The 26000-nt window shown below is 48.6% G+C and overlaps 1 protein-coding gene across 1 annotated transcript in view; it reads left to right on the top strand.

Moving 5' to 3' along the window:
- Positions 1 to 18750: 18750 nt before the first annotated feature.
- LOC138580178 (early activation antigen CD69-like) overlaps positions 18751 to 26000 on the top strand; it is a 68893-nt gene continuing 61643 nt past the window's right edge. The window contains exon 1 of the mRNA XM_069650504.1: positions 18751 to 19625. Within this exon, the coding sequence (XP_069506605.1) occupies positions 19502 to 19625 (124 nt within the window). The 5' untranslated portion in view covers positions 18751 to 19501. The remainder of the gene's footprint in view (positions 19626 to 26000) is intronic.

Genomic DNA, 26000 nt, shown 5'->3' with positions numbered 1-26000 from the left:
CACGGAGACAGAGCCCACTGCCTATCTTTGATTTTCATCCAGTATCAGAAAAAGATGTACATCGACTATTGGAGGCTCTTAAACCTACCAACGATTCTTTGTTTCCTCTTCCTGCTTCTGTAGCAAAATGTCTATCCTTGAATTTGGCTCCTTTAGTGACCAGGTTCATTAACAAATCTCTGATGCAGGTGATACCCCATATTTTAAAACATTTTATAGTCACACCCCTACTGAAAAAATCTACTTTAGATTCAGAGATTCTTCAGAATTAGCGACCGATAGCAGGTCTTTCTTGGCCTGCAAAAATCCTTGAAAAAGTGGTCACTGGCCAATCTTTGGAATTTGTGGCGCAAGACTCATTGCTGGATATGTTCCAGTCTGGCTTTAGACCAAGATTTGGAACAGAGACGGCCCTCCCATCTGTACAGAATGATGTATTAGCGGCCGTGGGCCAAGGCAAGCTCTCCCTTTTGGTGATGCTGGACCTATCCACGGCCTTCGATACAGTGAATCATCCTACCCTCCTACATCGATTGCAAGTGGTAGGAAGGGTTTCTAAGCATGCTATTGGATGGTGTAAGTCATTTTTGACAGATCGTCATCAGCAGGTAAGATTGGGTTCATTTTTGTCAGATTCCATGAAATTGAATTGTGGAGTACCGCAGGGATCATCACTCTCGCCTTTATTGTTTAATTTGTACATGCGCCCCTTACTGGAGATTTTGAGAGGAAGTGGAATTAATTTCCACTCCTATGCAGATGACACTCAAATCTTCATCAGGATTGTTAATTTTGATGAAGCATTTAGCAAGTTGGGGCAGTGCCTGGATGAAGTTGGTCATTGGATGTCCAATGATCAGCTTCAACTAAATGCAGCTAAACCTAAACTGATTCTGTTCGGGCCAAGACATCTTCTTACTGCTGCCAAGAAGCTGCCCGCCCGACCCGTCTAGGAACAAACTTAAAATTTGTTTCTAAGGTTAAGAACTTGGGTTGTGTTTGGCAGGATGATCTGGGTAGTGAATGACAGGTTGGAGCAAAGGTTGAGGAATTGCATCATGTTCTGAGACTCTTACGACAGGTACTCACCTATATCCCTAAGGAGGATCATGCTTCGGTGGTGGGTGCCCTGACTAATGCACACCTGGACTACTGCAACAGTCAGTTGACTGGTATTGCGTCTAAACAAGTCCAGAGACTTGAAAAAGCTCAGAATGAGGCAATTAGGATGATTTCTCTGTCTCGCCGTGCTTTACACTGGCTGGCGGCCGAAGATCGTATTAGGTTTAAGGTAGCTTTCCTTATCTTTAAATGTATGAATGTGCTTGCCCTGGCATATTTGAGTGAATTGATTCAACCTTACCAACCTACAAGATATCTGCGATCCAGAGACTGTCATCTCCTGTCGATCCCCACTCAGTGTATACAACAAGAGGAGACCGAAGATTTGCTGTCTTTGGTCCAAAACTTTGGAATTTGCTCCTAATTGAAATCAGGACCATCAAATCACTATATCAGCTTCGTAGGGCCCTGAAGACATTTTTGTTCAGGTAGCTTTACTTTATACCCTTTTTTTGTTGCTTTCCTTTCTGGGCTTGGATTTGCTTTACATGAACGTGTGTTCCACCTGCGCCGCTATACGGTTTGGTCCGTCATGTGCGCAATACAGATGTAAAATATAAAAATAAAATACAAGTTACATAAAAAACACCTTGCCATGAGTGAGGCAGGAGACAAAAATTGAGGTCCAGTATATGAAGTGTCATGGTTAATAGGTACCTATGTGGCAATATAAGGAGTCAGGCTTTTTTTGAAGTAGCAGATAGTGTGACCTGAATAACTTATATAGCCTTTTAATTTTGGCAGATAAGGCATAGTAAGATAAAAGGATTTAGCCGGGAGCACACACTTTAGTGAAGTGGAGAAGCCGGGATTTGAGACCAGACTGCAATTCAGGAACTTGAACACACCTCTCTCCAGATGTAAATGGTAGAAATATTGTTTGTAAAAGGTCTTTTTGAAACTTTTGTTTGAAAACACCATCTACTATGGAAGGCGTTGGAGAAATATGCTGATTGTGTTTTGCTAACTGAAGTTAACTGCTGTTTTGCAGGCGTTTCTCTATTGTTTTTATTTTTGTTGTGTATATATTTGGCCATATTGTCCAAACTAGCAAGATGCTTATATTTATGAAGCTACAGATAAGGATTATTTTGTCTGTCAAAATAAATCAACTGCAAGCAGGTTCCAATGATGTCATGTAAGGGCAGAGAGTGGCCCTGGGGCAGACAGGGCAAGTTGTCTACTGCAGGATTGCCTTATACTGCGATAGAGCCAATTTACCTGTGAGGTCTTGAGGCAGGGGAATAAGCAATTTTTCAGGTCTTCAAATGTTAAGAAAATTAACAGGGCTCAAGTCCTAGAGTGGAGGCTTGGGGGGGCTCAATAATATATGTATAGGCGCTGAGTACATGGGGGCAGAGAGCTTAGCTGTACTCGTTCTCCTTGCCATGCTCATCTAAATCATTAGTTGTGGCAGGGTGTCTATCTCCTCTCCTGCTGGGTTCAGGCGTGGTTATGTGTTAGCATGCATCTTGCAAACTTAGCATGTGCTACTCACTTCAAAATGGGAAGGGAGCCTCATTAATGGAGCGCCTGACCCTTAAGTGGAGGGGGTGGCAGGACAAATCTGCTTGGCGGGTGCAGTAGTAGCAGGGGATCCTATAGCAGAATGATACAAAGGCAACTCAGCAGGTTAGGTGACTTGCTGAGATGTTAAATGTTTAGACCTTCCTGTTAATCATATGGCTTTTTTCCTATTCCTGCTGCAAAATGTGCTGTAAAAGGTGCTGCTATGACCTGGGGATGGGTGCAGCTCCCTCGTGTCACTCAGTGTGGGAATCTCTGCCCCATAGTAAAAATCAAAAGCTGGCACCCAGGAATATAGGCAAATAAAGTGAACATTTCCTAAAGGAAAATATTCAAATTTAGCTCAATTGACCTTTCCCCGTAGAAGAAAGTGTGCAAGGCAAATGAGCACTGGCCTTTCAAAAAAAAAGTTAAGCAACATGAATAAATAATCTGAGAGGAGAATTTCCAATAACTACACTAGGAAAGTATAAAAGGTGCCCACCTTTTAAGCCCAACAATTTAGAATTTCTTTTTCTTTTACTTGATTTAACTGTGTTTTACCAGTTTTTACAAGGTTGAATTACTTCCTGTTCTAGCCTATTTGCTTCTGCTTTATCCGTTCGTATGTCAATCTGTGTGTTACTTAAAAAAAAAAGAAAAAGATTATTTTAATTTATTTCCTTTTTACTTCTATTCTTCCCCTTCCCTTCCCTTTCCTTTTTTCCCTTCCTTTTGTTTTGGTTTGTTTTGTCTTATTTATTGTTTCCATTTTCCTTCACCTATCATCTGTTGGAACATAGACATTTTTTGTGATTATGGTCTAGGCTCTCAATGAAGTTACCGACTGCTAGGACAGGTTTGCTGTTGGCCCCGTTCATTAGATATGTCCACTAATGTTCCTCATTCATACTAGAATAGTCTGTGAACAGGTGGCCTAGATGGACCTTTCGATTTTGCGATAAGCCCTTAAATTCGAGGAGCAGGTATCTCAAGGTTTCACACACGTTCATCTGATCGCAGAATCTACATCCGCTTGCTCTGGTTTTGTCTCTGATCGCAAGGATTTCATTTGTTTTTAAGATGTTCAGTCGGGCTCGCATATAGGTCGATCGCAGTTTTGTGTTCGGAAATTGGAACAGATAACTTGCTGGTTCGTTCAGTTTTAGAATATTGGCTAGCAGGTGACTTGTAGATTTATATCTTGTGGCCAAGTCCTGAGTATTACACCAGTTTTCTTCTTTTAATTTTTTGATGTTTCATTGGGTTGTTGATAAGTTCGTTTTGCGAACTTCCAATTTCGTCTAAGCGTGTCAGATTTTTGAGTGACCATTTAACTAACATTTTGTTGGTTCCCTTGGATAGTTCTTTGTGGATGATCTCGTAAATTCTTTCCTTTGAAGTGTGGACCTTCCTGAAGAGCATTAGACTGTTGAGCTCTACTGTGGCTTCCAAAGAAGTTAGGCCTAATTCCCTCCTGATTTGTGTTAATGGTGTCGATGTAGGTAGTGTTAGGTTTTATCGCTAGCTGTCTCTCTTAATGCGGCACAGGAAGCTTAAAGTCAGGGTGAGACTTGCCGTTATCCAGACTCTTGAGTGAGATGGTCGGAAGGTGTTGCTGAAGTTTTGTTTGCAATTTCGAGGACTTCGTGGAGAGAATCAGAGATGAGTGTGAAGGCAAAAATTCTCGTACTTCGCCTACCTCTTCCCGGATCGGGAGAGCTGTGAAGAAAATGGTTTTGGTATTAGAGAATCTGTTTGAGTGTAAGCGACTGCTTGAGCTGTTGCCCTCCATGATTGAGTTTGAGTAGTCAAATCTTTTGTCGATGACCTTTTATGTTCAATTGCAGTGATGTATCCTTCTACAACGGATAGTCTAGTTTGAATATAGGCAACCATGGTCAGGTGATCTTTTAGAGTGTAGTTCAGTGCCTCATATAATTCAGTGAAGGGAGCCAGGGCGATGGTTAAAGTAGACATGATGGAAAACAGTCTAGTTTTTTTATTTGGGGTCTAGCGGTCTCTGACTCCTGAAAGGTCACTAGATCTCTGGCGTCTTCTAGGAGACTTTATGGGTGAAGGTGGTGTTTGAGTTTCTTGGCTGAACGTAGACATAATCATTTCAGGTTTTGGCTTAACGTATGCAGAAGTATTCAGAGGGATTTGGTCCTGATCGGCACTTAGGTGGCCGTCTTTGCTAGAGTAAGTCTCTGGCTTCCCCATCGTGTTGACCTCATGTAAATCCTCAGGTGAACCCTTTGCTTGCTTTTCCGTGAGAATATCCCAAGAAGGGCTGAGTTCTGTTGGTAACTGGGTTTTGGTTTCTGCTGAATGCCTTTCCCGATCAACCGCATTAGGTCTCAGGGCAACGTTGAAGTTTTTAGGAAAGTCCATGCCGTTTATTTTTCTTTCACCAACGGCCACGTGCGAGGGCATGTTAATATTGTTTGCTCTGAAAAGACCCATCCGGCCCATAGGAAGTGTGCACCTTGGCGTGGCTGAGGTCGGTGCAGACTTGAAGTGCCACCTTTGAAGAGAGGATGGCTTGTGCCTAGGTGAGTTATCTTGGTTTAGAGTCTGTTTGGGAGTAGATTGATTTAGCTCTAAAGCTGAGTCAGGAACTGGCAGCTCTTCGAGAGTACTTTCCAATAGCTCAGCGTCAGAGATTTAATTTCTTATATTTCCTCCAGTACTCATTTTTGTAGCAAAGAATGTGTTGAGTCCCCCACTTTGGAGGTGTGGGACTGGGTTAGATTTGGACTTCTTGTGATTTAGTTGTGCCTCTATGCACACTGCATGTAAAGGTTTAGTTTCCCCCATACTTTGCCGAGGTGCTGGGCAATTTGGGCAATGCGCTTAATTTTTTTCCTTCGGCGAAGTCCTGTTGGTAGGGCATTTTCTTTTAGCTTTCTGTTTTTAGAACGTGTCACCTTCACCGGCTTATTATCGTTCTTCAGTAAGTGGACGTGCGGTTTATGTATAATCGATGGAGATTCGATATCAGTTTCAGGGTCATTTGTTGTTGCGTATGACTGGTCATTTGCTAATTCTTGATCAACAGGCTCGTTCGGGGAGTTGACTGGGCTCTTCAAATCCACCCTGGCAATAACTGGGTTGATTTCTATGGCTATGCTGATCAGGTTCCTCTGTGCGTTACTTGCGAGGTAAGCTTTGCTTTGCTTGCTTCATCGCACGCTTGACTTATCAAGTCAGGCTGTTCTATCCGGGGTATAGATTCCACTGCCTGTCTTTCCTCTTTGTTAACAGGCTTTGTGTCATTGAGGGGAGCTCCTGAGGGTTCTTGTCTTGAGTCCGCTCCGAGCTCCGCAACGTGGAAGGGTGTCGTCTTGTTTACAACTGAGGGTGGTTTTCGATCCGTTTTTTCAAACGGGATCGTGGAGGTGAATATATCCTTCCCCGCTTCCGGGTCTACACTCGGCGGGTATGTGGAGGGATAAGGACTCCCGCAGCCAGTCTTTTCCAGCAAGGTCGTCGTCGTCAGGGACCCGGACGTTACGGCGACCGGAAACCATGCCAGTCCGTCGACCGGACGAACCTCCTCCTCCGGCACCTCGAGAGGGGGACCGGTGTCCAGAGGTTCGATGTAAGGTGCTAGTGGAGGTCCGGGAGTCTCGGGTGGTTTGCATCCTTCCATGCTGTTACGGGACGCAACAGGGTGAGTCTCTGACGTGCTTTGGATCTCCGTATGGTTTAAGATCTTACAACAAAAGTCTATTGTCGGGGATCTTGGATTGTTGGATAGCGTGGAGGTTGGTAGCGTGGAGGTTGATTCCTCGTTCATGGCACCCGGGGGTGGAGAGTTCTCCTGATGGGCTTTGCTGGCAAGCCACACCCTCAGGTTCTTTTTATGCGATGCGATTTTCAATGGGCTCCGATGTTCTAAACCGCTATCCTCACTCCTGGTGCGCTGGCTTCTAAGCCAGTGACCCTCCTCGTCTCGTGGGCAAAGTGATGTCATGCAACTGAAAGGCACCCTGCCGCGGGACGCGGGCGGCCGCAGACTGCCACAGACTGCAGCAGTTCAGCGGCAGCTCTGCGGTATGAAGGTGCTTTTAAGCACTTGCTACTCCTTTTCCTGGTATAGAGACAGTAGAGAGACTGCCACAGGTTCCACAGACTGCAGCACCTCAGCAGCAACTCCGCACAATTTATAATGAAATATTCCAAAGAAAACAAAATCCAAACATGAGACGTATGCTTTAACAGCACTTTTGTGTGTTCTTGTGGGTAAGCGTCTGCATTGGAAACATGAAAACCTGGCGTGAAATCCTAGTATTTATTTTATTTATTCATTTATTCACATTTGTAGAGCGCGCAACAGCCCGGAGGCATCATGGAGATTGTTACAGAATGAGTCTTAGTTGCAGGAGTCATACATTTTTAACTTTTCTTTGTACAGAGGAAAAAATACATACAGTATTCAGCAAGTAGACAATAAGCCTGCGTATGTGAGAGGTACATATAGTATGGTGCAATGTACAGTGCAGATATAACAAGGAGTGAGGGAGGGCGGGGGACAAGAGTGGGAGGCGAAAAGGGTGGGCGGGGGGGGGGATTTTCAATTTTTTTCGGAAAGCCAGGAGGGAGTTCTCTGCTCTGAGCGCTGTGGGGAGCGAGTTCCATAGTTTGGCAGCTATGTACGGGAAGCCGATCCCGCCTGCCTTGGCCCTATTGATGTGGGGGGTGCACAGTAGATTAGAATAGCAGGTTCTACTGGGGCGTGTGGATGTAGGTTTGGCGATGGTCTCAGATAGGTATGACGGGATTGTGAGGGTGAGGCATTTGTGTGTTAGGGTGAGAATTTTGAAAGTAATGCATTCTTTCACAGGGAGTCATTGTGCTGCCTGCCTGGCGTGAGAGATGTGGTCCCTTTTAGGAATACTTAATGCTGCTCTGAGAGCATTGTTTTGAGTGATCTGGAGTCTGTTTAGGTTTTTAGCCGACGTTCTGGCTAGGAGGGTCTTACAGTAATCTAATTTGGACCTGATTGTTGCTCTAGCTATAGAGAGATGGTTAGGCTTGGAGAGGTAAGGTTTTATAGCTTTGATGAGCTTGGTGGTATGGGCAGAGGCTGAGGCAATAGCGCTGACCTGCCTTATCATGGATAGAGTAGAGTCTATGTACACCCCTAAGGTCTTCACTGAGGAGGAGACAGGTATGATAGAGTTGTCAATGTTGAAATTGGAGTAGAGGTTGTCGAGTTTGGCATGCGTAGCTTTTTGGCCGCGAATAATGATCTCGGTCTTGTCCCGATTGAGGCAGAGGCCATTGGCCGCCATCCAAGCCTGGAAAGTGGCATAGATTAAATGAAGTGCCTTTGCGTCCTGGTTATAGGAGCCGGTGATTGGTAGGAGTACTTGAGTGTCGTCAGCGTAATTAGTATACGCAATACCGAGTGCATCGAGCTTGTCGAAGAGGGGCTTCGTGAACAAGTTGTACAATGTAGGGGCAGTGGAGGAGCCCTGAGGGACTCCACAGTGGATGGTAGTGGGGGCTGCACTAGCTATATTCGAGAATACCTTCATTGCTCTACCCTCGAGGAAGGCGGTGATCCATGAAGCTGCTTCTTTGGAGAATTTGGCTGCGTGGGTGAGTTTATGAGGTGAGTGTCTTATGATCTACAAGATCGAAGGCAGCCGAGAGGTCTAAGATTAGAAGAAGTGCTGGTTTGCCTTTGTCCATGATTTGTGTGATTTGGTTTTTTAAATCTACCAGGGCCGTTTCGGTGCCGTGACCTTTGCGGAAGCCAGAATGTCTTTTCCCTAGTATAGAATTGTCTTCGAGAAAGTGTTGAATCTGGCTGTGGGCCGCTTTATCCAAAATTTTGAGGAGGAAAGGGACGTGGTTATGGGCCGGTAATTGTTAGGCTGTGCAGGGTCTAGGGTAGGTTTTTTTAGAAGGGGGCGTACCCATGCTTCTCTGAGGCTTGCAGGGATGAGGCCTGTTTTAAAGGAGGAATTAATGAAGGCCGTCAGGAGAGGGGCAAGGGAATCGGCACAGTCCTTGATGACCTTGGGCGGGCAAATGTCCCCTTTACACATAGAACGTTTAAGGTGCTTGAGGAGGTTGATGACTTCTGGTTCAGTGATATCTCGGAAGGAGAATAGTGGGTTTAGAGGGTTCGTTAGAGCGGGAACTGTTTGAGAAGGCATGTGTTGGTGAGGTAGGGCTTTGTAGTGATTCTAGATTTTTTTTGCAGGAGGTCAATTTTGCTCAGCATGGCAGATTGTATACTTGCACACAAGGCCTCATCTTTGATGATCTCGTCTGGGCTAGTAGGAGGAGAGATGAGTTCAATAAAGATGGCAAAGATTTCCTTAGATTGGGAGTTTGCATTAGTGATACAAACATTGAAGGAGTTGGATTTCGCTTTGGTGATGGTGTCTTTATATTTGGAAGAGATCAGGTTAAAGCGGTGTCCAGTTAAAGCATCGAAAACAAAAGGTTTGAATTTTTTTTTTTTATTATAATTTTTTTGGGGGGTTTCCGTATAGGTAAAAAAAGTGGTTTTTACCACAAAAACAGGGGTTGGGGGGGACCCCCCCACGCCCAACAAATTAAAAAAAATAATAATAATAATACATTTCAAACCTTTTTTTTCGGTCCTTTTGATTCGAACCTATTGTATTTCAAACTTTTTGATTCGAACCTTTGACCTATAACCGGTTAAAGCTATTCTTGGTAAGGTCGCTAGGATTGTCCTGCCAGTTGTTGAGAGCCTTCCGTTTGCTGGAGCGTAGGGCCTGTGGTTCCTCAGTGAACCAAGAGTTGGAGTGTAGTGACTTTTTTTCTTTTTTGCATTCGAGTGGGGCTATAGAATTGATAGCTTTAGTGAGGGTATCCTTGTATAAGTCTGCTAATATGTTAGAGTCATTGGAGAAGGGCGGTGATAGTTCTGGGACATCCAGGTAGGTATGGGCGGAGGTTGTCCTTGTTCAGTTTTTTTTTACTTCTCATCTGTGCTGGAGGGGCATAGGTAAGAGTTTTAGTGATTGAGGTTAAGGGTATCGGGAACTGGATAAATTTGTAGTCAGTCCAAGGATAAGCAATATTGGATGTGATGGTGGAGGAGCAGTTGTGGTCTGAAACCCAATCCAGGGAGCAGCCTTTAGAGTGGGTAGGGCTTGTGACTTTTTGTATAAAGCCTAAGTCCTTAAGTTCTTTGGCGAGGGTAGTGGCAGCTTCGTCTTTAGGGACATTGAACTCTAAATTTAAGTCACCAAGAAGTAGAGTTTTAGTGGAACTTTTGATGTTGTCGCTAAGTAGGTGGATTAGGTGTCCTGGAAGTCTGATGGGAGGCCTGGGGACCGGTATAAGATGTGAATGTTGGTGGTGCTGTTGGGGGACAAGGAACTTTGGCGGATAAGATATCCGAGTTGCCCTCCCATGGGCGGCTGTTCAGTCTAAGGGATAGGGCTTCCTTAGAGATAAGGGCTACACCACCTCCTAGACGAGATGGTCTATCTTGTCTGAGGATGGTGTAACCTTGTGGAAGAGCTAATGCGACGGCAGGGCCGGGTGCTTCATGTTGCCATGTTTCAGTGATGGCAAGTAGGTTGAGGTCGTGGCTGGATAGGAGATCATTTATTTCCAGGGCATGGGCAGGAAGGGAGCAGACGTTGAGTAGTGCACATTTGAGATGTGGTGTTTGTAGGTTCTTCTTTTTAGGAAGGGGGGGGGCATGACTATTGTTGAGTTGGTGAGGTGAGTGAAGGTGGTGCGTGCGCTTTTAGATGCAGAAATCTCCTGTGGAGAGGATGGCAGTGAATCCAGCGGAGAGAGGCGAGTAGGGTGTGAAGTGTGTTTGGGGGAAGAGCAGGTGCATAATCTGAGATTCCTGGATACCATGAGTATAGGATAGCAGATAAGTTTCAGAGGTCGAGTGCGGGTCCTAAGTCTAGTACTTCTGATGGCTAAGTTGAGTGGGCGAGACAAGGATGATGTGGACGCTGTGTGGGCATGGGGTGGCCCGTATGAGGTCATATTTGTGAACATGATGAAAGGGGAGGCGTGCTTAGAGGTGAGATTATGATGTGGTAACACTATGCCGCATGAGCTAGTGTGGTTAGGGATTAGAGAAAATATGGAGAAGGTGTGGAGGAGGGCGGTCACTATGGTTATGGTGGAGTGCCAATTGGGAGAGGTAAGGCGAGTGCTTGGGGGTGTGCGTATGACCTTGGACAACACGATAGGTGCGGGTCAGTATGCATACATTTATACTTTCTGCGAGGTATAGAGGAGAGAAGGACGATGCAAGCTAAGGTAGGTAGGCAGAGTACCTGTGAGGCAGTTACGATAACATGTAATAACAATAACAAGTAATAACTGGAATAGTGGCAGACACAGTATAGGCGATGAACGGCAGTGCTGATTGGCTGTAACAGGTAGTGAGAGCGTTTTTTACTATAGAAGGTGCAATTGGATCAGCACATGCAGGGGGGCATATTGCAAGCGAGAAATATTAAGCGCAAATTGTGATCAGGCGACAGAGGACATAAGGAGCGTAGCAGCTCTGAGCTGGGGGCACACACAGAGGATGATAGCAGTATCTGGGCACTGTGGATGCATAGGGCTTCACCTATGTGTAGCGGTTGACGGCACTGCTTCGTGCAGGGCGACTGGGACGGTGGCAGAGGTACAGATGGGCTCTTGCCCTCCTCCTCGGTCCTGGCAAGGCTAAAAAAGTAGCTGAACACTTGAGCAAGCAAACTTTTTTTAATGCTGGCCTCAAAAACACACAACAGGGTTGTGTGCACCCACATGTTTCGACTTGTGTCCTGAAAATCAGTACAGGGCCAGAACCAGAGAAAATATCCCCTCCGGTCTCCAGAATGACAACCTCTGTTGTCACATCCGGGGCAAATATTCATGGTCACTTGCATGCTACATATATAGGGCCTCTTCACGAGTCTGGCGGTATCTCGGCAGTAATTCTGCCGGGATAGCGCCAGCGCTAATAGCGGTACCACTACTCGGTCCGGCGCAATTTGCGCCAGATCACGATTAGCGGCATAGCTGTAATTCCCCATTGTGTCCATAGGACCCAATGGGATTGGGGGGCACTATTACCGCCGGCGGTAACAACGCCAAAAACGACCACAAAAAGCTGGAGGCAAATCTCACTTTCCACCCTACTCATGATAGGCCCAACCCTTAAATGCAGCGGTAATAGCGTTACCGCCGCATTGAAGGGTTACAGCCCAACTCGTGATGAGGCCCATAGTGTGAGGAAAATGTTACATTCTACTTAAAAGCTTTTAGGCTTGGTAAATATAAACATGAGAAAATAAGGAAAATAGCTAAAACAGTTTGTGGGATATGTTTAATTGTGCTGGAGGAAGATACAGATTTTAGGCAGGCAATTGCTACTTTGCATGTGCTTTCAAAAAATAATGCCCCTTTGTAGTTCTTAACACGTTAAGAACGCCTTATCCAAAACAATGGACAGCTGCAAACGCTAAAGGTTGGCAATCTTCAAATGAAAGGAAGTGCAGGGAGGCAACCGATGGGGGCGCTGGTGGCTCAGGAGTAAAAGAGCCAGCGACGCTGGGAGAGCCTCACTTTCGTGCTGTGGAGGGTGTCTGAGAGGACAGCTGCATCACAGGTTGAAGAAGGAAAGAGGAGGTGGCGGCTAAAGAAAATTTTCTATTTAAGGAAATATTCTACAGCAGGACCCAGGTGCATATCAGTCAGCAGATGATTACATAATAAGTGTCCTCTAATTAGCTGGTGCCTGCGATTTCAAGGACCAAGTTAAAAAAAACTATTTTAGGCATTCGAGGCATGCTAGTGATCCACACGAACAAGTCTGTTGCGTAGTGTATACGCATTGTTTACGCATGCGCGAGCGGCAACGAGGCTCACGCATGCGCGTTACAAATAAAGACGGTCAGCCCGGCAGTTCGCGCCGGGGACCCGAGCAACACACACATGTCCCGTGTGGTCCCTGGCGAGTGAGTGTGTGTCTGCGTGTGCAAGCGGGTGGGGGCCCTGGCAAGCCCCCACTATACAACACTGGCGACGAGGGCTATTACAGAGTTTTGCATCTCCGCTCCGACGGCATCGGAGTTCGAGGCTTTTTGCTCCGTGTCAGCACGGACTCGCGTGCACGGCCGGCGCCATTTTGTCTTCACACACGGATCGCAGCGGTTGTGGCCCAGAAGGGTGCTTGTGCGCCAGCTGCGATCCCCAGGGCATAGAGAACAATTTTTGGAACTTTCCACAGCCCTAGCCTGCAGCAGGGCTGTGATAAAAAAAAAAATTAAAAAAATGAAGGAAGACCAGAAAGACTGTGAAAGGGGACCCCAGAACTTTCCACACCTCGTTCCCCAAGGTTTGGTGCCATACCATACAAGCAGCAGTGGACTTCCACCGTCACATCTGGTATTTGAGCCATCTCCGCACCTTCGTGGTGCACAAGTCTGTGAGTACTTTTTTCAGCAACCACCATGGGTGAGGAAGGGGAAGATGAGGGTGCCCCTGTGCCCATCCCACGCAGGATGCACAGCACGTTAAGCCCCATGCCTGAGTTTGACACCACTGGCCCGCCATCTAAATTGGGGCCGAAATGGCTCTTGTGGGTCAAGAAACTAGAAATGTTTTTCAGGGCCTCTGGGGAGACGGATGACGATGCGAAGATTGCCATCATGGTGTACTCTGCAGGGATGGAGGTCCACAGAATTTATGACTCTCTCAACATCCCGGTGGTCACGTACGACACAGTAAAACAGGCTCTTCGAGACCATTATCTGCCCATGGCAAATGTAGACTTTGACAGGTTTGTCATGTGTGCTGAGAAGCAGCTGGAAGAAGAGTCGCTGGACCAGTTTTGTGCGCGGCTGAGGCACCTGGCAAGCTCCTGCAGGTGGGTGAATGAGGAGGAGATGGTCCGAAACCAGCTGCTACAAGGGTGCAGTTCGGGGAAGTTGAGGAGGCAGGTGTTGAGAGAGCCTGGGTTGACCCTAAAGCAGATTCTGGACACGGGGAGAGCTTACGAACTGGCAGAGGCCAGGGGGGCCAAGATGGATGCAGCCACGCACCCTAGCAAGGGCAAAGAGGCATTTGTCATTGGACGCTCTGCTCCAGGAAGGGCGAGATGGACAGCGAGGAGAGGGGATGGCCCTCCAGCGCTTGGCAATGCTAAGTCGTGTCCCTATTGCGGTTATGACCTGCCGCATGTGGGGGAGTGCCCAGCAAAGTCGAGGGTCTGCGGCCGGTGTGGCACACCAGGACATTACGCGAGGGTGTGTAGGGCACCCGCCCTGGTAGCAGCCTCGAGAGGGCCAGCGAGAGTTGCTGGGAGCAATACCCTGAGGGTGAGAGGAGTGTCGTCAGTCGAACAAGGCCTGCAGGACCTAAACATAGCAGAGGAGGAGGATGAGGAAATCTTCTTCATCTCAAGTATCGCCACTGGTCCCAGAGGAAGCAGACAACCGACATGCACGGTAGACATTGGAGAGGTCCCCACCCCGGTTCTCACAGAGACGGGGGCGTCGGTTTGTGTACTGGCGACTGAACATTATGAAGCCCTCCCAGGCCCTCCTGAGTTGACAGAATCCAAAGCGCGGATATACGCCTTCGGCAGAGACACGCCACTTCCCATCCAAGGAGTGTTCGTATCGCCAGTATCCCATGGACAGAGCAAGATAAAGGCAAGATTCTTTGTAACCAACGTGAGCCCGCACTCCCTCTTGAGCTGTGCCGCCTCCAAAGCACTAAACATAGTGCACTTCACGTTCGCTGTCTATCACACAGACCTAGAACGCCTGCTGCAGTGTTTTGACATGATCTTCCAAGGGATAGGGAAGCTAAAAGGGGACCCCATCCGGCTTCACATCGATGGGTCGGTGAGACCAACAGCACTCAAGCATCGCCGCATCCCCTTCCACCTAAGGGCACAGGTGGAGAAGGAGTTACAAACACTAGTCGACCTAGACATTATTGAGAGAGTGGAAGGCCCGACCCCTTGGGTTTCTCCGATCGTGGTTGCCCCAAAGCCCAAACAGCCAGGTGCAGTCCGCATCTGCGTGGACATGAGGTTGCCGAACATGGCGATCAAAAGGGAACGTGACCTCACGCCCACTCTAGATGACATTGTCGGCGAGCTACAGGGAGCGAGAGTCTTCTCTAAACTGGATCTGAGGTCCGGCTACCATCAACTGGAGCTCCACCCCGAGTCAAGATACATTACAACCTTTACGACTCACGAGGGGCTATACCAGTTTAAGAGGCTCAGCTTCAGGATCTCGTCGGCAGCGGAGGTTTTCCAAAATGCCATCAGGGGAGCCCTGGCGGGGCTCAAAGGAGTAATCAACATGTCGGATGACATCCTGGTATATGCAAGGTCGGAAGCTGAGCACCTGCAGTGCCTGGAGAACACCATGGAAAGACTCCGCGGCCTGGGGCTGACTCTGCACAGGAAAAAGTGTGAATTTTTGAAAGACAGGATAGAATTCTTCGGGTTTGTGTTCCACGCTGGGGGCATCTCCCCAGACCCGGAGAAGGTAAAGGACATCCAAGAGGCTGCCCCGCCGGAGTCTCCCTCAGAAATCAGGAGCTTCCTGGGGATGGTCAATTACTGTGGATGATTTATTCACGACTTGGCCTCCCTGTCGGAACCCTTGCGAGCTCTGACTAGAACTGATGTGGCCTGGACCTGGACCGAGAAGGAACAGAGGGCGTTCACTGCCATCAAGAACGCCCTGTCGGGTCAAGAGACTATGGCTTACTTTAATCCGGACCGGGAGTCGGAAATCGTGGTAGACGCCAGCCCGGTGGGACTGGGGGCGGTCCTCATGCAGGCGGACCCACAAGGGACCATGCGGCCCATTGCTTACGCCAGCAAGGCGCTCACCGAGACTGAGAAGCGCTATTCACATATTGAGCGTGAAGCCCTGGCTATCTTGTGGGGCTGCAAGCTTTTTCGGATTTACATCCTAGGAAAGCCTGTAGTCGTTGTGACGGACCACAAGCCCCTGATCCCAATCATGTCCGGGGCATCGTCCAAGCCGCCGCCTCGCATCGAGAGATGGATGCTCTCGCTCATGGAGTACGAGGTCAAGTTGCTGTATCGTCCCGGCACGCACAATCCAGCGGACTATCTGTCCCGCCACCCGGGGGCTGGGTGGCCCAGAGACTCTGCGGAGGTGGCGGACTGTGTGGAAGCAGTGCACTTGGTGGTGGAATCAGCGCTACCTGTCGCCCTGGCGAGTCACGAGATTGCGGAGGAATCGAACGCGGACGAGGTATTCCTGAGAATCAAGGAAGCTGTGGCCAGTGGTGAGTGGCGCAACGTGCTCATGAACATTGCCAGAAGGGACGTTGGTGCACAAAAGGACTTGCAGGCTCTCTGGAGGGCACACCACGAGCTGTCGGTGGCCGAGGATGGTCTGCTGCTGAGGGGGCACCAAATAGTTATCCCACGGGCACTGGTAGGAAGGACTTGTAGGCTCTCTGGAGGGTACGCCAAGAGCTGTCGGTGGCCGAGGATGGTCTGCTACTGAGGGGGCACCAAATAGTTATCCCACGGGCACTGGTGGGCAAAGTGCTGCAGCTAGCCCACAAAGGGCACCAGGGGACGGCAAAGACGAAGGCGCGTTTCCGGTTAAAAGTATGGTTCCCGGACCTGGAGAACAGGGTGGATGAGTTTGTGAGGGCGTGCATACCCTGCCAAGCAGCGAGTCCGGTACAGAGAGGGCCGCCCATCCAGGCCATGGAGAGGAGTGAACGCCCGTGGGGAAAGGTGCATGCGGACATCAGGTCCACGGGCCGGGGCATTTACTTTTTGGCAGTGGTAGACCAGTGGTCACGCTATCCGGAGGCAGAGCTGGTGGATTCCACGGCCAGTGACCACACCATCCTGGCCATGGAGAAAATGTTTGCCACCCATGGATTTCCCATTGAGATAGGTTCGGATAACGGAGCGCCATTTCAGGGGCAACAGTTTGCTCAATACTGTGAGGAGAGGGGGATCAAGCATCGGAAGGTCACCCCACTCGCGCCCAAATGGGGAGGTGGAACGCTTCATGCGGACGCTCAATTAAGTGTTCCGCATATCACTAAATGGAGGGGAAGAACTCCGGCACAACCTGTTTGACTTTCTGCGCGAATACCGCACGACCCCGCATCAGTCCATTGGGGTCGCGCCAGCGGAGGCCCTTTTTAAACGAGCTCCAAGGGGGCTGCTGCCCGAAGTTGAAGGCCAATGTCCTGGGGAGATTGATAACAACCGGGTGCGAGCAGAAAGTGCCGCCCAAAACGAGCGGGAGAGCGTCCGACGAAGATTACCAGAGAAGGTGATTGCAGTGGGGGACACTGTGCTGGTGCGGAATCGGCGGCCTGAAGGAAAGCTATCGTTACCCTACGAGGCGCAGCCGCTGGGAGTGACCCATGTCAAGGGGTCTATGGTCACCGCAGCCAATGCCCGTGGAAGTGTCACGAGAGTGCGATGCAGGACATTCACCGAGGAACGATGAACCGCCAGGGGCTCCAAGGATACCAGAGGCGCCCCCTGAAGAGGCACGCAGGTACCGGAGCCGGGCGGGGCGAAGACTTTATTATGGACCCTGCCTCGTAACAGGTGAAAGACTGCTAGTTTAAGTTTGAACTGTTAATGTTCAGTGCACCTGTTATATTGTGTTCTTGTTTTGGGGGGAAAGGAGGGATGTTGCGTAGTGTAAACGCATTGTTTACGCATGCGCGAGCGGCAACGTGGCTCGCGCATGCGCGTTACAAATAAAGACGGTCAGCCCAGCAGTTCGCGCCGGGGACCCGAGCAACACACACGTGTCCCGTGTGGTCCCTGGCGAGTGAGTGTGTGTCTGCGTGTGCAAGCGGGTGGGGGCCCTGGCAAGCCCCCACTATACAACAAAGTCCAAAGACATATAATTTAAGTAGCGCTGACCCTGAGTAGGAAGGAAACAGCGGGGCCATTGCAGACTGATCAGTACTCCCCAAAACAGAGGCCTGCTATGGACTGAGATGTGAAAGTGAAGAGAACTAGCCGGCCACACGCAAAGCATGATGGGAGAAGTGGCTTTCGACGTGACAGAGAACTACACATCAGCAATGACTAGAGCATCGGATTAAGTGTTGCGCAAATGAGTTTTTTTGGGGAGCGCAGTGCACATCAGCATCAAGCAGGTAGACATTGTGAGTGATTTACACACGTGTGCTGTGGAGTTAACGTATTCTAGTGCACAGACGTCTGCTGCACCTGAAATTGCACTGAGTCTTCTGCATTTTCATTATTATTAGTTTATGAACCATTAAATGCACCTGGTCTAAGTTTAATTTATTTTGTGGATTTGTGTAAATGATTGCATAGTCAGTGACGTAGATGATATGAAAGTGTTACATTTGCCCCTAAATCATCTTTTGGGCAGCTGGAAACATTGCACTTTTTACTTGGCTCAGTCTAATTGCCCTAGAAGAGGGCAGGGAATGGGTAGTTCATTGGAGCTCCACTGCTGCCTTTCAGATGCAAATGCGCATCACCCTGATAAGATGCTGAGAACAGAAAGGTGTGGACTCAGTTATTGCCCGGCCCTAGTTCAGGCGTCAGCTGTGCCAGTAGACACTACCCTCCCAGATTGTTATGTAGGACGGCTTGAGGCTTAGGTGTGAGAGACATGTTGCAATTGACTGCCTAGGTGTGGCTGAGCTGAGTGGGAGGACTTTGCTGGGAGGTGACAGGCAGGAGGAGGAGCAGTGTGATGTTGGATTTTGTGAGGCAGACTGGGAGGGAGGAGTTGTGAGTTTATGTAAGACACAGACATCATCCTTTAGGATGGGGAAGCGCCTGCGTGGGTCCGCCCACGCCTCCGATAATTAAAAGAAAGGACGGCTTGAGGGAAGTGACGCTGGGCTAGGCAGGGGGAGGAACGGGATGTGACGGGTTAATGGGTAGTTGGTAAGGTGTGGAAACAATGGCCTCCTGTGTTTCGTTTCCAGCCAGCGGCCGCCTCGTGGAGGGGAGCCTCATCGAGTGGTACAAGCGCGAGATGACGGACCCCATGCTCCTCTCGATTATCCCACCATCATGAAATCCCAGGAGGCAGCGGTGACTTTTCCTGTAATTCAGCTGCCACCGCGTCTGTATTTGTTAGTGCGCACGGGTGTGGAGACCCCGAAGGGGCCCCTGCGTGGGAGGGAGAGCATGTTGTGTAAAGAGGGGCTCCTGGACGGGTAACATGGAAAGGGCGCATTCGGGAGGGTCAGAGTCCATCTAGGACAGCGCTTGCCATGGGTTTTGTTTTTGTGGGGGAGGAGAGGGCGGACATATTTAGGCGTCTCCAGCTTTCTTATGAGGGTAAAGTAATCTGGGACATGGGTAAACGCGAGGCCGGTGTTCGTGGCCCTAGGATGGCCTTGTGACACTGGCCCTGTGAGGCGCTGGGCTATTTGTGCTGCGCCACCCCGCTCGGGCCAGTGCGTGCGGCTACTTCCGGGTTCCGGACGTCGCGGGTAGGACTGGGTTCACGCCGTCAGGAGGATATGTTTACGCGCTGCTGACTCCTGTGTACTCTGCTCCGAGGGCGGAGCCAGCACAGTCCTGGCGGCAGCAGCATGGGGATTGGCGGTGACTCTAGGGGACGGAGGACGTATTGCGTACAGAGGAGCTCCTGGGCGCGTGGCATTGGGTAACCTGGAGAAGGGGCGGTCGGAGACCGTCTAGGCGACGCTGTGACTAGCTGGCATTCCTGTCAGTCAGTTGCATATTCAAACATGGCTGTGTTTGCGTGAGGCATGGGGGCGGTGCGAGACTTCTTGTGTTACTCCTCTGAGAGCGTGCCTGTGCACAGTCCTGGCAGGTCTTTCAAACAGAAGAGGTGTGCAGCTGAATCTTGCCAGCATGGGGATTGGAGGTGACCCCACGGGGGTGGTAGACACACAGAAGGGACCCCATCCTGGGAGTGAGGACGCATTGTCTAAGGAGGGGCTCCTGCCGCTCGCGGAAATCCCGGCCCCCCGTACAAGTAGGTGCACCAGAGTCAGTGGAGTAAATGGGATGCTAAATCAAGGGGGGTTAAGTGTGTACTTAGGCCACGCCCCTTAACGTGACTCTCTCGCCAGGGTGGGCAGGGGGGCAAGATGGCTGATGAAAGCTGGGGCACACTTGCATTATTACCTTTGATGTGCCCCAGCTCTCGCACGCAACAGGCAGGCTTTTCGGCTCCTTCAATGAAAGGGCTGCGTGATGACTCCGAAAAGTTCAGAGACATCTGGCAGCCGTGTAGCCGAAGCCACGGTCCCACTGGCTGTCTCACATGTCAGTACTTCTGAAGTGCTGACACCTGCAGCAGTCCATGTAACAGTGCAGTGCTTCAGCTACACGGCTGCCCGAGGTGTCGGCATGGCTGGGGCTAGTCAGGGTCAGCCGGCAGGGCTCTGCCTCGGGAGCCCATTCTTAAGACTGCTGGGGCTTGGCCCTAGCCCTCTTAAAGCCCTGACCAGAGTCTATCCAGGACCGCAGTTACCATGTGAATGGCTGCATAATTCTGCATGGTTTATAAAATACTGACTTTGACTTTACAACTCAAAGGGGATTTGTTAGGCTTACATTAATCTGCATGATGCTATTGTGACTTTGCATGAAGGATGGGGAGAATAAAACTAAAGCCATACTCTTATTGCACAACCTATTTTATGATGCTACATCTCTCTCAAAATTGCTCAGCTATCATAGACATACTTGTATTTGACACTATCATTGTAATTTAGTTGTCATGCTTTAGGAGTAGTGACATGAATACTTTACCTACCTACCCTCCCACCTTAAACCCACTCTACCCTCATCCACCCTACTCTTACTCTCTACCCCAAGCCACCCTGCCTTTTCTCTACCACCACCCTATCCCCACTCGCTATACCCTCCCTACCCCCACTCTTTACCCCATTCTCTCCCTACCTTCACCCACCCACAGTACTCACACTCTATTGCCACCCACCCTTCCCCCACTCTGTACCACACCCAACTCTCTCTACTCCCACTTTACACAACTCTCTACCCTCACAATCTCTACCCCCACCAACAAACCCCCTTTCTCTACTCAATCCTACCTCTTCTCTCTTCTCTCTTTACCCCACCACGCACTGTATCCTCTCTACCCCCACCCTCTCTACCCCCTTATCCTTTCTCTCACACTAGTGCTTTATTTCTTACCCTCTCGCTATCTCCCTTTGTCTTTCATATTTCCTCTTGCTCATCAATGGCACACTGTCAATGGCTTCCTCCTTTCCTCTGTTCCCTTTGCAATTCTATTGCACACCTTATCACATCTTCCTTTGAAACGGCACTCTCCTTGCATCCTGGTGCCTATGAATGCAAAGAACAGCAGTAAACGCCAAAACTAATGGCATTGCAAATGCATGTTCTGAAATGTGTCAAGCTGATGAGTTATCGCATTTGCTCCACTTGCAGGCTCACTAGGAATTTTCTAACCCCTCTTGAATTAGGGTTTGGGAAACCCACTGGCCAGCACCCCCATTCAGAAAATGATTCCACCACCACTGTTCCCAATTTCGTTATGTCTATATGATACAAAGATATAACCTAAATAAAGTACTTGTGTCTTGTTTGGGAAAGAATCGTAACATCTCCTAAGAAATATGGTTTTCATTACATTGTACTTTCTACATAGCAGGCGTCAGTAGCTCACCCAGTCCCGTTTCTATTCTTGAACTTCTGTTCCTTTCCTACTTTTAAAATCGGGATTGCATGTCCCACAGTGTAAAAAAAATAAATAAAAAAAAAAGCATTGGCAAAGCCAATCGTTGTGTGTACACTTGGGATAGGTATTGCGAGGCACTGCCATAATGGTTTTTCTTGCCACAACCTAACATCAGGAGTGAGGCACCAGCCGCCTCCTGCAGCTCACCGCATGACATGAGGAGACAGTTGCGGACATGAGCGTTGTTTCACCGGAGCAAGAGCTCCACTAGAAGATGGCTGTCTCTGCACGGCTATCACCATAGAGCCTGCCTCCGTCTGCAGGCAGCGATGCTCTTCCCTCTGTGGGTGCGTCTATGGTGGCTCACCTGACCCTCAGATTGGAGGAATCCTTTCAAAAGGCTCATTGGACTCCTAGCCAAGGCTATTGAAGGCCTCCTTTAAGGCCCATCGCCTGTGTGAGCCCGTCCGGAGGTGCTGGGGGCGACTCGTGCACCTTTCTACCCTGATATCCCCGCTCCAACCGCAGTTTCCCTGGCACGCCTCCTGATGTGGCAACTCCTTGGCACGCCTCCTGATATGGCACTTGGCTGTTGCATCACGCTTCACCCAAGGTAAGGAAGGCGCAAGGTCCTTCCCGCCAGTTCATATCCTGATGTTTTCATTGTTCCCTGGTTCTCATTCAGTGACGCTGCTGCAGCGCTTTTTATCTTGCTCGCTCTGTGTCCTGGCAGCACGTGACACTATCTGTATCCTGGCAACTGCAGTTCCTTCTGTTCCTGGACGCCTTCCTGACTTCTCTTCGAGACACTAACTGCATGCTGCTCCTTGAGGCATGGCTGATAGCCTCTACTCCTTGTGTGTACCTACTCCTTGTGTGTACCTGACACAATCCCATATGTTGTTGCTTTTATTGAAAGTTTTAATTGAAATTGTGATTTAGGAAACTCTAAACGTTTATTGGAAATTTTAAATGAAAATGTAAATTGAAATTTTTTATAACGTCATATGTGATTTCTTCTTTTGTTTATGCAAAACGTTTTGGTTATAGGTAAAAGTTTCGACTTTTTTTTGCCCCCCCCCCACCCTGTTTTTATACCTATACTAAATAAAAAAAAAATATACATTTTTGTTTTCGGTCGAATGCACTCACCTTTGGCATTCGATCCTTTTGATTTCGTAACTTTAACTGGACACCAAACGTTTTTGCTTGTATGCACAGTGAATAAAGTGACATATGTTGTTCCCAGCATTGGGTCTAATCTTGCCCTGTTCCCTTGGCATATTTGATGTAGCCCCCTATTGCTGTGCGTTAGGCTTTCCCTTTTGCACCCATGATCATGTGCCTAGTAGCTTCTGCATCCCTACCTCTGCATTCTCGTGACTCCACTATGTTTTGCCTCTGCTGCTTTGTTTACTATGTGCTTGCAGCCTCCTTTCTCGACTCTTCACTTAGCCCTCTTCTTTTTATCTTATCTTATTTTCCCTCACCTTCCTGTGTTTACTGTCATCTGTTTGCCTGTTGCATCCCTTCCTAAGACTGAGGCAATGCTGCCCCATTTTCCTGTCAATTATCTGCTTAGTCTAAAATGCCTGACGGCATGACTGATATAGCCCCTCATTCCATGAGGCAAGGCTTTTCCGGTCTGCAGTCACCCATACCTTTTTGTCATAATTGCATTTCTGGGTTTCCTTGATGCAGTCTGTCTATTTGTTCCAGCACTTCTTTTCCTCCCTCCTCTCCCCCTTTTTTATGTTTCAGCCCTTGCACATTCCAAATCGTCTCACGACCTAGTCAAAATGTTTTCTGTTTTCCCCCTTCTACCTCCATCCTGCACATCCCCTCCTCACCACTCTCCCTACTCTCATGCTATAGCACCTGCACACTTCGAACGTGGACCTTTTTTAAGAACGTTTTTGTTTTATTTTTTCCGCTTCCTCCTCCCCCTTGTCTCGATGCACCTCGAAACGCAATTTCTGCTTTATGGTGTGCATTACTAATAACTAATGAATCAATACCTGGCCATAACACGGCAACAGCTAAAACATGATCTTATTATCTGCACATACAATAGCAGTGCCTTACAAATCCTCATCGAATACCTATACACAAGCCAAACTTAACTAAACTTACCATCTATATTTTTGCTACAAAAAAGGGGTACAAAATGCAGCAAAACAGTTGTTGGCGACAACGTCATTCGACAAACATGGATAATATCAAATAGCCAAACACCCACAAGGTGTGCGTCCCTCCTCAGATGTCCTTTCCTTCCTAGATGTACTCCAGTGTAATAGTTGGGCTTATAAGTGGCGCTTAAGCATCACCTAATAGCCACAACTGTGCATCAGTGTCACAAAATATATGTCCAATCAGCAACTCTGCCACAATGCACCTACTGCCAGTTCTGTGCCTTCCCATTGTTCAATGTGCCAAAGAAGTTTCACCATCCAGACTTTACCCCAAATGCCTGCCCATCAGTAGCTCTGCCCATGAATAGCAGCCCATGCAACAGAAGCCTCAGCCATCAGTTACCGGCCACAGAATGACCAACAGTTGATATGCACAGAATGCCTGTCCACTAGTTACACTGCCACAAAATGCATGATCTTCAGCTACTATGAACATAACGCCTCCCCACTGGTTACTATGCGCAGAATGCCTCTCCACTAGTTACGCTGCCACAAAATGCATGATCTTCAGTTACTATGAACATAACTCCTCTCCACTGGTTACTATGCACAGAACACCTGCCCACTAGTTATAGGGCCACAAAATGCATGATCTTCAGCTACTATGAACATACCTCCTCCCCACTAGTTACTATGCACAGAATGCCTCGTCATTAATTACACTGCCACAAAATGCATGATCTTCAGCTACTATGAACATGACTCATCACCCACTGACTACAGAGTCACAAAATGCATGATCTTCAGTTACTATGAATACAACGCTTACACACTGGTTACGATGTACAGAATTCCTGTCCACTAGTTACGCTGCCACAAAATGCATGATTTTCAGTTACTATGAATGCAACGCCTCCCCACCGGTTACGATGTACAGAATTCCTGTCCACTAGTTACGCTGCCACAAAATGCACGATCTTCTATTACTATGAACATAACGCCTCTCCACTGGAATCTAAGCACAGAATGCCTGGTCATTAATTACAGAGCCTCAAAATGCATGATCTTCAGCTAGTCCTAGTGATATCACAATCTGGGCCCCTCTCCAGAAAGCCCAACGACATACTGGATTGGATGCTGAGTGACTGTCCACCTATAGTGGACCCTATACATGTTAGTTCACTGGCTTTCACATGTCGGGTGTCTGGCCTGGCCCATCCCAAAATTGCTATCACTAAACCATGTTACAGTGTGGTGGGCTTATGTCACGTCCCCCGGTTTCTTAGGGTATTCTTATGCCCAGGGGAGAAGCCCGTGGCGTTTAACTTGGCGTTTGCGGCAACGCCGACAATCAACTACATCTCCCAAGAGGACGATGCCCGCAAGGAACCTTTGGAACGTTCTTTACTTTCTTTTTGCGTGCGTTCCACGCCTCGATTGCATTTCACTTCCTATAATTGGCCACGCCCCCAGTAAGCCGGTGCTCCTAAACCATTGCGTTACGCGAGCTACGCTCTTGGAATAAGTTACCCTTTTTCTTGCCTTTCTGGTTCCTGAATTCTATGCTTACCTTGGACCTTGTTATCGTCTCCTTGGTTCTGCCTTAGACCTTCGTTTGATCAACTCCCCTGCTCGACCACGGAATACACCTCGGACTTGTTTTGGATTCTGCTTCTCATGTCTGGTTTCCGGCTCCCTTCAACCCCGTAGTCTTCAAATCACTCCTGGCCACCCGCTCCCCGAGTGGAGAAACCTCACTTCTTGGTTATTGTTGGGACGCTTTGCTGTGCTCATCACTTGTGGGATTTTTTGGGACGCTTTGCTGTGCTCATCATTTACTCCGCCCCCTTGGATCTTGAGACACTTGGCTTCACTCCTTGGATAGTGGGACGCTCTGCTGTTTTCTTTTGCCTACTTGCTCTTGGAACATTTGATTTTGTTTTCACTCATTGGAATGGGGAACACTCTACTGTTGACATCACTAATCCATCATTGAGGGAAGTCTATGGTCCCCCTTCATTCAAGCAAGAAAACTTCCCCTGACCTTCACGCACTCCCATTCTTGTGTATTGTCACAAGTAGGTATTCCGCTGAAGGAAAAGAATACACAGGTAAGCTTGTGGGGCTCGGAGGGGGTAGAGGGACTGAAATTGTCAACAAACGGTATGTAATATTTGCTTTGTTTGTTTTCTTCCCTCTAGCTCCGCTGTGCGTTCTGCCTTTTTGCCTGAGCCCTTGGCCTGACAGGTGTTTCTTTTCCCTGCAAGCTGTGCTCTCAGGAAGGAAGTCTGAATTACTTTAGCGGCATCTGACCCAAGTGATTCCTCAGACTGATCGTGGAACCCTCGAAACGCGACAGATTTAGGAGCCCAATACTGTCTGTCCGAGATGGATCCTAATGCAGATCCTATGGCTGCTATGATGCAAGCCTTTACCACGTTACGCACAGACATGGCAGCAGCACATGCCGCTTTGCACCAACGCATGGATGTCATGCAAAGCTTTGTGCAACCCTTGCCGGTGGATGAGGAGTTTGGGGATGTTCCCG

The sequence above is a fragment of the Ambystoma mexicanum genome, chromosome 3p (genome assembly GCF_040938575.1).
Source record: "Ambystoma mexicanum isolate Mex_15411 chromosome 3p, UKY_AmexF1_1, whole genome shotgun sequence".
Classification (NCBI taxonomy): Eukaryota; Metazoa; Chordata; class Amphibia; order Caudata; family Ambystomatidae; genus Ambystoma; species Ambystoma mexicanum.
This window is presented reverse-complemented; position numbering and strand designations above follow the sequence as displayed.